Raw genomic sequence first — 12,655 nt, forward strand, 5'->3', positions numbered from 1 at the left:
CAACCACTGCGCCACCAGGGAAGCCCGAAAGTTATAGTCTTTAGTCAGAGTTCTCCACAGAAACAAAACTAGCAGGCCGTGTGTGTGTGTGTGTGTGTGTGTGTGTGTGTGTGTGTGTGTGTGAAGAACTTCATTGTAAGCGATTGCCTCACATGATTATAGAGGCTGGCAAGTCCAAATCTGCGATGTGGCCTGGCAGCCTTGCCACCCAGGGAAGCCAGTGGTGCAGTTAGACTTTGAAGGCTATAGAGCCAGTGTTCCAGTTCCAGTCCTAGTTCAAAAGCAGTCAGGCTGGAGACCAGAACTGATGGTGCAGATGAAGTCAGAGGGCACTCTTCTGGAGAATTCCCCCTTGCTTGGAGATGCCAGTCTTTTTGTTCCGCTCAGGCTTTCAATTAGTTGAGGCACTTTCTGGAGGGCAGTTCCGTTACCCAGTGTTCACCAATTTAAGTGTTAATCTCATCCCAAAACACCCCCCAAGTTGACACATGAAATTAACCATCACATCGTTCTAATACTTTTCTTGATTGTTTATTAATGGGAAGGTACTAGTGACCTTCTGATTACTTCCTTTTCTATTGAACTTTAATATGTCTCTTTTTCCAGTGAGAAAGTGCTTTGCATTTTTCTTGGCAAAGATTTATCCGTCAGGATAAGCTGCAGTAACAAACAAGGGGTTAGAATAACAAAGGTTTACTTCTTGTTCCTGTTCTCTGTCTACCATGGTTGGCAGGGAGCCTCTACTCATCATAGTCACTCAAGATCCTAAACTGACAGAACAGCAAGCATCTAAGGCTGTGCTAGTTACCATGTGAAAGAGAAAAGAAAGCTCTGAAATGTCTCACATTGGCAGTTTTAATGCTCTTGTCTGGTCATGACATATGACATGTTTCACTTTCATTCAGAACTCGTTGGCCAAGACTAGTTACATGCTCCCATCTACCACAGTGAGACCAGAAGAAGAAGGGAGACCAAGGTGGAAGTTAGTTCTACCCTGTGACTAAAAGGAGTAGACGTGGAAATGGTTGGCAGACAGCACTGTCACTGCCTTTTCCCTCTGCCTATGTACTGCTCATAACTCTCTAAAGATTCAAAGAGAGGAGCACATAATAGTGCTCCATTTGTAGCCTTTCTACGCATTTAGCACTTTGGTTCTCAACTAATCAATGTTCCCCCAATTTTGACATTTATGCCGAGATTTCTTAAGGAAATTATATCTGTTCCTCCCACTATTGCTACTTCCCCATCCCCCACCTTAGCCTTGTCAGCAATGGCAAATCTAAGGTAACGTTTTTTAAGTTTTGAAACAGTGACAAAGAATTTTTATTTATAGACAGGAAGACATGTAGAAGGAGGAACATAAGGAGAGGAGTCTGGAAATGACAGAAGAGGCTTTTAGAGGAATCCTTAAGAGCAAAATGAATTTAAAGGTGGGAGAAAGAGAAGCTATGAAAAGGTAGACCCGAGAACAAATTAAAACAGATTAAATAAAATTAGTAATTGAAAACAAAAACAAGTTTTGTTTTTAAATTTATTTTATTTATTTCATTTCTGGCTGTGTTGGGTCTTTGTTGCTGCACGCGGACTTTCTCTAGTTGCTGAGAGTGGGGGCTACTCTTTTTTTTTTTTTTTTTTTTTGCGGTACGCGGGCCTCTCACTGTTGTGGCCTCTCCCGTTGGGGAGCACAGGCTCTGGATGCGCAGGCTCAGCGGCCATGGCTCATGGGCCCAGTCGCTCCGCGGCATGTGGGATCTTCCCGGACCGGGACACGAACCCGTGTCGCCTACATCGGCAGGCGGACTCTCAACCATTGTGCCACCAGGGAAACCCGGGGGCTACTCTTTGCTGCGGTGCACGGGCTTCTCATTGTGGTGGCTTCTCTTGTTGCGGAGCATGGGCTCTAGGCACGCGGGCTTCAGTAGTTGAGTAGTTGTGGCGCACGGGCTCAGTTGCTCTGCGGCATATGGGATCTAACTGGACCAGGGCTCGAACCCGTGTCGCCTGCATTGGCAGGCGGATTCTTAACCACTCCGCCACCAGGAAAGCCCCCAAAACAAGTTTTGAGAGCCAAAAACAAGAAGACAGTTAAACATTATAACATGATATAGAAAGAGTTATAGTGTAAGATGACAACAAGAAGGAGAACTAAGAGTAGATGATCAGTGGTGGCATTTCATGAGTGCAGTATATATACCAGAAATTGTGCTGGAAGCTGTCCAGGTATTATTTTTAATAGGCGTGACAATTTTGCCAGGAATAGTATGAACTACTTCTGAGGTAAATGGTAAAAGCAGAGAGTGAGACTTGGTTTTCTTTGACTTTGATAGAAAAATGAAACATAGTGGAGATAAATCATGTAATTAGGAGAAATCTGTATAGCTCATGGAAGACCTGTACAGGGGAACTATAACAATAACTTAGACTTTATATATTAATATGATTCTGAAGTTAAATGGAAATTTGGAATGTATATATTTTCTTATTGTTTGTGCTTGTTGCTTACCAATACAGCTAAAACAGATTAGAACAGATTTAATTAAAATTAACATAATTCCAAATACAAAGCCATTGAAAATTATATTTCTTATTTGATGAAATATATGGATGTTTTTCGTATCTTCATGTGTAATTTGATTTAATTAATAGATTTGATTAATCTATTAGCCCAATTTTGATTTTATTTGTAGAATCCGTCATATTTAGAAAGATTTCTTCAAATGGAACTAAAATAGGGAAAGAAATCTTTCCTGAAAATGACTTATTCATTCAAGCATTTATTTAAAAATATATTTATTGGGACTTCCCTGGTGATCCAGTGGTTAAGACTCCACGCTTCCATTGCAGGGGACATGGGTTCGATCCCTGGTCAGGGAACTAAGATCCCGCATGCCTCGTGGCAGCCAAAAAACAAAAACAAACAATATATTTATTGACTTCCTACTTTGTGCCTAGTGTAAGTTCAGTAGGACTCATTGTCTGCCCACAGACTAAAATAGTTTTTTTAAAAAACATTATTTCACCTTTTTTTTTTTTTTTTTTTTTTGGCTGTGTTGGGTCGGCACGTGGGATCTTCATTGAGGCATGCGGCATCTTTCGTTTCGGCACGCAGGCTTCTCTCTAGTTGTGGCGTGCAGGCTCCAGGGTGTGAGGGCTCTGTAGTTGTGGTGTTGGGTTCCAGAGTGTGTAGGCCCTGTGGTTTGCGGCACATGGGCTCTAGTTGAGGCATGCAAGCTCAGTAGTTGTGGTGCACGGGCTTAGTTGCCCTGTGGCATGTGGGATCTTAGTTCCCTGACCAGGGATTGAACCTGCGTCCCCTGTGTTGTAAGGCAGATTCTTTACCACTGGACCACCAGCGAAGTCCCGAGAAAAATAATTTACATTAAGTTTTGTCTTCGGGCTCCTACTGGCTAAATCTGGGACAATATATACACAAAAATAATTCATTAAAGAATTATAAACCATTGGGGGGAAAAAGGGAGTCATGAGTCCATACCAGTGATTGATAAAGATTGAGAGAGAGACAGAGAGGGGGAGAGAGATAGTGGGGAAGAGAGGGCTCTTGCTTACGTTAGAAGGCCAAATGCCAATTAGTAATGTACAGGGGCTGCTGGTGTTGGGAAAAAATCAGCATTTTGCACACATCATAGGAAAGATATGGTTCAGGATGCTAAGTCTAGGGGCAGGTGTTGATAACGAACATGGCTTTTGCATGGTTTTAAAATGTTTCTCCACAGATTACTTATTTGTTGCAAAGGAGAAGTTAGTAGTTATTTTGTACAGTACTGGGTAGTACGTTGACTGGATGATCAAAATTAACATCACCATTGAGAAGCAGGTGGACATCCTGTGCTTACAACTGTGATACTCTAAGAAGGACCCATCATTGCTTGTATAATATTCCAGCCAAGAATGCATAATCTGAATCTTAAGTGTATGGAAACATCAAGCAAACTCCAGATGAACAACGTTTTAATGAGTAAAAGGAGGGGTTAGGAGACAGTATTCTTTAAAAGTGTCATAAAGAAAGGCTGTGGAAATGTTTCAGATTAAAGGATGCTGAAGAGATGTGACAGCCAAATGTAATACCTGACCCTGGACAGGAGACTATACTTAGGGGTGGGAAGGTGGGAATGCTATAGGACATGATTAGGTCATTTGACATACTGGATTATGAATGGTAGATTACATAAATGTATTACATTAATGTTAAGCGTATTGAAATTTACAACTGTACTGTAGTGTTATGTAAGACAGTATTCCTAGGAATTATTCACTAAAGTATTTAGAGGTAAAAGGCTATAATATTCATAATTTTCCCTTAAATGTTCTGAAAAATATTATAGGTCTGAATATGTGTATATATAAATATATATCTCATATATAGATATATGTGCATATATATTTTTTTCAGAGGGAAGTGAGAAAATTATAAAGCATTTAGGATAAAGTTTTAACAGTGAACCTGGGTAGACTATACTTGAAGTTTTTTGTACTATATTTATTCTTGCAGCTTTTGTAAGAGCTTGAACTTATTTCCAGATAAAAAGTTGAAAAATTAAGAAAAGTAGTTATGTTCTAGGTATGATGGGAAAACACACACACACACACACACACACACACACACACACACAAAAGCACAGAAAAATTGACCAGGGGACATAAACTTAGAAAACTGAGATGCAAGCAAACATTTTGCATCCCTCTCAGCAACCTGTTGATATGTATTGGCATCAACTAGGTGCTAAACGCTTGGCCCAAATATCAGCTAATAATAGAGCAACCAAATATACTATGTTCTAAAAATGGTACATTATTAGCTGTTTTGTCTTATCCTATTGAAAACATGCAGTACAAACTACTTATGCTTTAATATTTGTGTTATGTATAATAGTTTTCACCTCTTTAATTTAGCTTATTAAATTTTAGCATAATTATAATGGAAATTATGTTCATATGTTGCATCTAATACAGAGCCTTTAGAATGAGTCATTAATCACAAATTGCAGGAGTACATTTTCATTATGTTAATCAAATGAGAATCTTTATTTTTGTTTGTAGCACAGGATTTTTGGATAGGATATATCCAATGTATTAGTTAATATCATAATTTATAATAAATGTGCAAAATGTAAATAATTACGTGGAAAAACCTAACTGAAAGCTAAATCAGATTTCATCCTTTTAAAATTACTTTTTCTACAACATGACTAATTTTTTTAAGGCATGACTCAGTTTTTTATTTGAAACTCTAGTAATATTTGTATTGTTAGAAACACATAAACAGTTTTGATAATGATCTTAAATAGGAAGATCCAGTAATGTTCTAAGATGTTATATTTGAAATTAAAATAAATACAGAAGTATGATAATTCTTAAGCCCTCTACGCAATGGAAATAGGCATAGATTTGGAAAGCAGTGCAGTAGCAAATGGTATCTGATATGATTTCTAGTGAATCTGGATATTAGATCTGGATCTTAGAACTCTTTAGTGTGTCAGTACTAAGTCCAGCTGTGCCTATCCTGTTCAGCTTATTCTATGATCAACTGGCTTTTCTTTCTATATAATTATAAGGAACAATTGTAATAATTATAAAGAAAATAATTTCAATACCTTAATTGAATATTGTTCAAATTGTTGAGAAGAAGGCATCTTAATCCAGTGCTTTATCAGTAGATTGTATTTAAATGTATGGAATTTCTATGTGGCTGTTCTCCAAACATTTTCCATTTTTGTTGGCTCTAACAGTGTTTTTTTTTTGTTGTTGTTGTTTTAAGATTTAACAAAGTTTATTAAATCACTTGCTCTCTGTAAAGGCATGATTTTACTACCTTTTTTTTTAGTGAGAGCAAAAAGATTTTGGAGCGTATTTATACATTATTTTAATTAATTATTAATTAATTAAATTTTTAAATTTAATTTTATTTTTTTATACAGCAGGTTCTTATTAGTTATCCATTTTAAACATATTAGTGTATACATGTCAATCCTGTTCTCCCAGTTCATCCCACCACCACCACCTGCCCTGCCACTTCCCTGCCTTGGTGTCCATACGTTTGTTCTCTACATCTGTGCCTCTATTTCTGCACTACAAACCGGTTCACCTGTACCATTTTTCTAGGTTTCTAACAGTGTTAAGAGCTTGTTTGGGGGATGGAAAAAAGTCTTTTTTTTTTTTTTTTGGATTTTCAACAGTCCACCAGTTGCTGATATGTCATTGTAACAGTAACCTTTATTCCCTAAGCCCCACACCCACCATGCCCATCTAAGAGATTCATTTTGTGTTGAATTGAAGTGTTCTTTGTAAAAGCACATGCTGTTTGTGTTGGCCTTACCAAAGTCTGTAGAAATATTTCAGCCATCAAAATTACTGAAATTGTAATTAAAAACAAAAATAATCCCAGCCCTCTGGATCTGTATCCTTCAGGTAGAAGAAGCCAGTGGTATGGAGTCTTTGTGTCCAGATAAAATTTCAGAAAGTGGCACAGAGTAGCTTGATTTCTGATGAATTTCAGTTGCACTGTAGGAATAAGCTACTACCTTAGGTATCAAATTAGCAGTACTACTGAACTAGTTCTTTTACATTTTGGAAATTTTAAATGGCTATTTCCTTTTTCTATTTCCAGTTGTTAGGAAACTTAATGTGACTGCTACGTTTCACCGTTAATTGTTTTAAATTTTTGTGTAATTCGAAAGAAGAAATCCTTTCAGTTGGTGAGCATTTAAATTAGTGGCTAGACTTGCTTTTCAAGATTATGCCAATCCTGGTGATGTATTATTTAGTACACAAATCAAAAGTAAAATATTAAATTTATTTTATAATTGTTTTTGTAATTGTGCCTTCTCTACTTGCCCATGTTGTAATTTGGTATTAACTTCTTTTTAACAATAGACGAATCCTTAGTACTGTGGAAAAGAGCAGACAGAAATATAAACCAGCTTCTCTCACAGTGGAGTTTGTCCCTTTCTTTTATCGTAAGTAACAGCCCTAATTTCTCTTGCTTTGATTCTGATGTTACTTTGATTGTTCCTTATTCTGATTCTGACCTTGATTCAGCTTTGTGTTTTTATAAGATAAAGATTCTAAGAAACTATTACTGGAGTACTTGATTCATGTTTTGTTGTGATTATTCTTCTTGGTTTTATTTAATTCATTGTTCTCAAAGTGTTTTTCTTTTGAGAAGAGCTGAATGTTTTAATGACGGTAGTATATCTTAAAACTTTAGAATTTTTATGGAAAATAAATTTGAGAGAATTGGTCCCCGTTTGTATGACCTATATGGACTCTAGCTTTCTTTCTTTAAAGAAATGATTTTGCCATATTTTAAGAATGTAGAAAATTTTGCTGAATATAAAAGGAACACCTTGTGTTTCCTACTCAAATTGGTCAGATCTTAACATTTTGCCGTTTTGCCATATTTGCTTTAATTCTGTCACTCCTTTTTTTTTTCTTTCTTAGAAATAAAATAAGACAAATAGTCCCTGGAAGGGCAGTTGGTCCTGTCCAAAATATATATGACATTTGGTCCACGCCAAAATATCCTTGATATTTGGTCCTGTCCAAAATGTCCATAAGACACTTGGCTATGCCAAAAGGTCCTTGAAATTTGCTCCTATCCAAATGAGCATATTTGGTTCATGCCACATGATTTTGGGTAGGACCAAATGTCAAGGACTTTTTGGCATGGACCAAATATCTTATGGACATTTTGGACAGGACCAAATGTCTGCTAACGAAATAGTCCTTTGTTTGATTGCTTGGTGAAGATGATTGCAGTGCCCACTTTGCTTGACCACCAGTAGTGATACTGCCTTCAGCTAGATAATCAAACTCACATGTCCACAGTAGGAAACCCAGCATGCCAATGGAACAGTGTAGGTGTTTCTTTTCAGGAGGAGAGCTCAGAACATTCCAAGGGCTTTTCTTGGGTTTTGTAAGTGAGGGTATGAAACCAAATTGGTGGGTGTGTGAGCCACTCTGGCTTTGAAGTACAGTATCCCATAGAAGGCATGTATAGCTTGTAGTAACCGATGAATGTAATTTCCACATCCTGGGAAGGGAAATGCCTAAATTACATGTTGCAATCAGGGAAGCCCAAGGTTATTTTATAGTTATCATAGTCTTCCTAGTCCAGATCAAGGGCCATTTTTACCATGAGCAATGTTGCCTGGTAACTCATTTGTCACTCATTGATGGTCCACATTTGTCAGATTTCCAGAAATATAATTCTTGGTCCATTTTCCTATAGAGAAGGAGAAAGGGTTTTTCCTACCCTTTGTTAATCAGTATTCACATTAGTGATAGTGAAATTTTTCAATTGTAAAGATGTTTTTCCTTTTGCAATTTTGCAAGATATCCTTGGAATGATACTGTGGCATAGGGTGAATCATATTTTTCAACATTTTTTCACCTAATATTTTGCATCCATTGATGATACTTGCCTGGATCAGTTATTTTATTGAGGGTTGCAATATTGTGGTCTTCAAATTCTATCCTTACAGTTCTATGAGCTGTTGTATTCTGTAAAAAAGAATTTTCCCTCATCAACTGGGGATAAACTACAGCTGTTCCCAAAAAGGCTGGATAAAGTACTTAAATCTTTCCCTTTTACTATCTGTTTTCAAAATGAGTTCAAATAATAGTTACTTTTAGTGGGGCATATAAGTTTTATTTCTCTCTTTTTTGTGTATCACTGTGGACTCAACTTTTATTTATTCAATGTTACAATCAGGTTATAGTTTTTTTTTTTTTTTTTTTGCGGTACGCGGGCCTCTCACTGTTGTGGCCTCTCCCGCTGCGGGGCACAGGCTCCGGACGCACAGGCTCAGCGGCCATGGCTCACGGGCCCAGCCGCTCCGCGGCACGTGGGATCTTTCCGGACCGGGGCACGAACCCACGTCCCCTGCATCGGCAGGCAGACTCTCAACCACTGCGCCACCAGGGAAGCCCCAGGTTATAGTTTTTGATGCTAAAATTATTCCACACTTGATCACGAAGATCATTTTATCCTATTCAATTTGCATTTTCATTTGAGTCTTTTAAAACACAGAAGCTTTAAATATTAATGGAATCTAATTTATAAAATTTTTTTTATGATCTGTGGTTTTTGTGCCTTACCGAAGAAATCTTGGTTACCTCAAGGTCATGAACATATTCTCTTATGTTTTCTTCTGTTAGGTCAGTTACCTGTTTTGAGTTAGTATTTTCTATCTAGCATAACGTTTTTCATTATTGTTACAGCAACATTTGTTGAAAAAGCTCTTCTTTCTTCCATTGAGTTACCTTGGCACATTTGTCAAAAATCTGTTGACCATAAAACATGGGTTGACTTCTGGATTCTCTTTTTTGTTTCACATGTCTACCTGTATGCTGTTACCATGCTGTATTGATTATTGTGACTTTATACTAAGTCCTGAAGTCATTAAGACCTCCAACTTTGTTCTTCCTTTTCAAATTGTTTTCATTATTCTGGATCATTTGCATTTTTATATATATTTTAGAATCCATTTTTCAGTATTGTTACAAAAAAGATTGCTGGGATTTTGATTGGGATTGTATTGAATCTATGGAACCATTTGAGGAGAATTGCCACCTTAAGAATATTGAGACTTCCAATTCATGAATCTGATATATCTCATTGTTTATTTGTATGTTTATTTCTTTAACCAGTGTTACATAGTTTTCAGCACATAGATTGTGCACATATTTTGTTAATTTATCCCCAAATATTTATCCCAAGTACTTGTAGTTGTAAAGTCTTTAAAATAAACTATTGCAAATTTTTTGAAAAGCCTTATCTTCATGACTTGTTTTTTGATAATGAAATGTCCCTTCGTATCCATGCTAATATTCTTTGCCTTGCCTTGGTGATATTCCTTGCCTGTTTTGTCAGATACTAGTATAGTATCTGACACTCCAGCAAGCTTATGATTAGAATTTGTTTTCTGTATGTCCTCTGTGGCTGAATAGAACTCTATCATCTGTGTGAAATCTGAAATTTCAGTTTACAACTTCTTGGTAGGTTTTTGCCTGTCTTGTGGGATTTCATACTATAATTTAGGACTGGTACTTGGACTCAAAGTGAGCCCTTTGCATATTTCTGGATTGCTTTCTCTGTATGTAGAGCTTCCTCCATTCAAGTACTGCTTTACAAATTCCAGTTGCCTAGGCCTCCCCAAACTTTTTATCTGTCTTCTAACTCAGCAAATAGCCATGTTCTTTTAGGGTTCCCCTTTTCTCTGCATTTGTTCAGAAAATGTCTACAAACCAAAAGCTGAGGTGATCCTTGGGTTTACTTTGCTTTCCTTCTCTTGTGTTTCACAATAGAAGGACAATTTCTAGAACCTAAAAATCTCTAGAGCCTATTTTTTCCAATTTTCTAGTTATTTATAGCAGGAAAACATGTAGTGACAGTTATTCCAGCATAGCTGGAATGACTTAATTTTTTAAATGTAAATTTCTATCAATACACTTTAACTCAAAATTGTTTCTTTTTGGTAATGTTTCTTATGTATAAAAATGGCATATAATTCTATTGTTATTATCTTGTCTTTGTGTGTAATGATGTATGCAAAAGGATATTCATTACTGGATTGTTAGTAGTATCAAAAGAAAATGGAAAAGCATAAATGTTTATCAGTAGAGAACTGGTTAAGTAAATTAAGGTACGTCATTGTAGTGAAATGCTCTCTAGTCATTCCACTACTGATGAATAATGCAGATGTATATGTTAAGATGTAATAATGCCCAGAATGTATTAAGCATAATGTATTAAGCAAAAAAGCATAATGCAATAATATATGTAGAGCTTTTTTGCTTTTTTTTTTTTTTTTTTAAAGGTGTGGAGAGCAAGGTGGATTGAGGAATAGGTTAGAGGGAAACTTGCTTTTCCTTGTCAGTTCTTTTATGCTGTTTAAAATTTTCTGTGTAATGTGCATGTATAACCTTTTTTTTTTTTTTTTTGCGGTACGTGGGCCTCTCACTGCTGTGGCCTCTTCCGTTGCGGAGCACAGCCTCCGGACGCACAGGCCCAGCGGCCATGGCCCACGGGCCTAGCCGCTCCGTGGCATGCGGGATCCTCCCGGACCGGGGCATGAACCCGTGTCCCCCGCATCGGCAGGCGGACTCTCAACCACTGCGCCACCAGGGAAGCCCTGTATAACCTTTTAAAAACAATAAAATTATGTTAAAAGAAAGGTTACTATTGGTACTAGAGCTTTAGAATATTGGCCCTGGAGTGGACCAGGAGATCTTTTTATCTAACTCTTTCAGTTTTATAATTGAATAATAATAGTTATACTAATAAGCAGTAGTTCTAGTAGTAAAAAGACGTCTAGTTTTATTGCAGATTTGGGTTAATTTGTAACTCTGTCACTTAGTAACCGGGTGACTTTAGGCACCGTATTAAATTTTGACCTTCCATTTGCTCCTTTATAAATGGGGGCAAAATATCATCCTCGTATGGAGTATTATGAGAATTAAATGAGGTAACATAAAGAAAGTATCTAAAATGCTCCCTGATTGATGGTTTCTCTTTTCCTTTCCTATGAAAAAAAATGCATGTTAACTTTGCCTTTTAACAAATTTTAGCCTTTTACACATCTTTTTTTTTAATTTTGTTCTGTTTTGTTTTGTTATAATTAATTTTTACTGGAGTATAGTTGCTTTACAATGTTGTGTTAGCTTCTACTGTGCAGCAAAGGGAATCAGCTACACAAATCGTTTCTGATGTTTCTGTGTCAGACATTCCTTAGAGATCAGTCATACTGTGAAAGAGAAACCTTATTTATTTATTTTGTGTATTATATTCACAGAATGTTTTCAAGAAAGTGAGCATCTCAAGGAAAGTCTTAAGTGTTGCTTATTGCATCTCTTTGGAGCCATTGTAGCTGGTGGGCAGGTGAGGAACATGTTGAAAGTTAACCTATGAAACGATAGTAAACATTACAAAAAGCTTTCCATAGATTATTTAATGAATTCTTTGTGTCTTTAAAAATTTCATGAACCATACAAATATTTTTTTGAGTTTAGATCTTGTTTAAAACTTAATTTACTTACTTCTTTTATTTATTAAGTTCCAAAAAACCTAAGAAATAATATTAGCATTAACAATAAAATTACTGCATAAATAACTAGATTTAACAGTTCTTGGTATTTGAAGTTCTTAGTTGTATTAACTTTCAGCTTCCAGTTCTTACTTTAGAATATAGAGGATAGTCATCCCTGTTAGTTCATTTGATGAAATAAAACTCTAGCCATTTGATTTCCTAAGACATATGAATTTAGTCACTCTGCCGTCTATTTTTACTTATTAAATGCATATATACATGGCTTGTATGCATTTTTCAACAAACTGAACTAATTTTTAAATTATTTATGAGAAAGAAGTTCTAGTAATTTTATTTATTTATTTAAATTGAACATCTTAAAAGCTGTCTGTAGTAAACTTTGAATCTAACTACTAGTTGAAAACAGGATTATAGTTCAGAAGGAACATTCTACTTGTTTTGTTTAGCCACACAGTTTAGATCAGAGGTTTCTAACACATTTTATATCACATACCCCTTTGGCAGTCTGATATAGCCCCTTGTCAGAATGTTTTCACATGCCTAAAATAAAATACATATGATCACAAAGGAAACTATACTGAAATGCA

The 12,655-nt window shown here is 36.3% G+C and overlaps 1 protein-coding gene across 2 annotated transcripts in view; it reads left to right on the plus strand.

Annotated features, from left to right (window-relative positions):
- NBEAL1 (neurobeachin like 1) overlaps positions 1–12,655 on the plus strand; it is a 178,036-nt gene that overhangs the window by 38,259 nt on the left and 127,122 nt on the right. For both annotated transcript variants that reach the window (XM_079925384.1, XM_079925385.1), the window contains exons 6-7: positions 6,892–6,974; positions 11,814–11,899. In XM_079925384.1, the coding sequence (XP_079781510.1) occupies positions 6,892–6,974; positions 11,814–11,899 (169 nt within the window). The remainder of the gene's footprint in view (positions 1–6,891; positions 6,975–11,813; positions 11,900–12,655) is intronic.

The sequence above is a fragment of the Stenella coeruleoalba genome (genome assembly GCF_951394435.1).
Source record: "Stenella coeruleoalba genome assembly, chromosome: 6".
NCBI classification, from domain to species: Eukaryota; Metazoa; Chordata; class Mammalia; order Artiodactyla; family Delphinidae; genus Stenella; species Stenella coeruleoalba.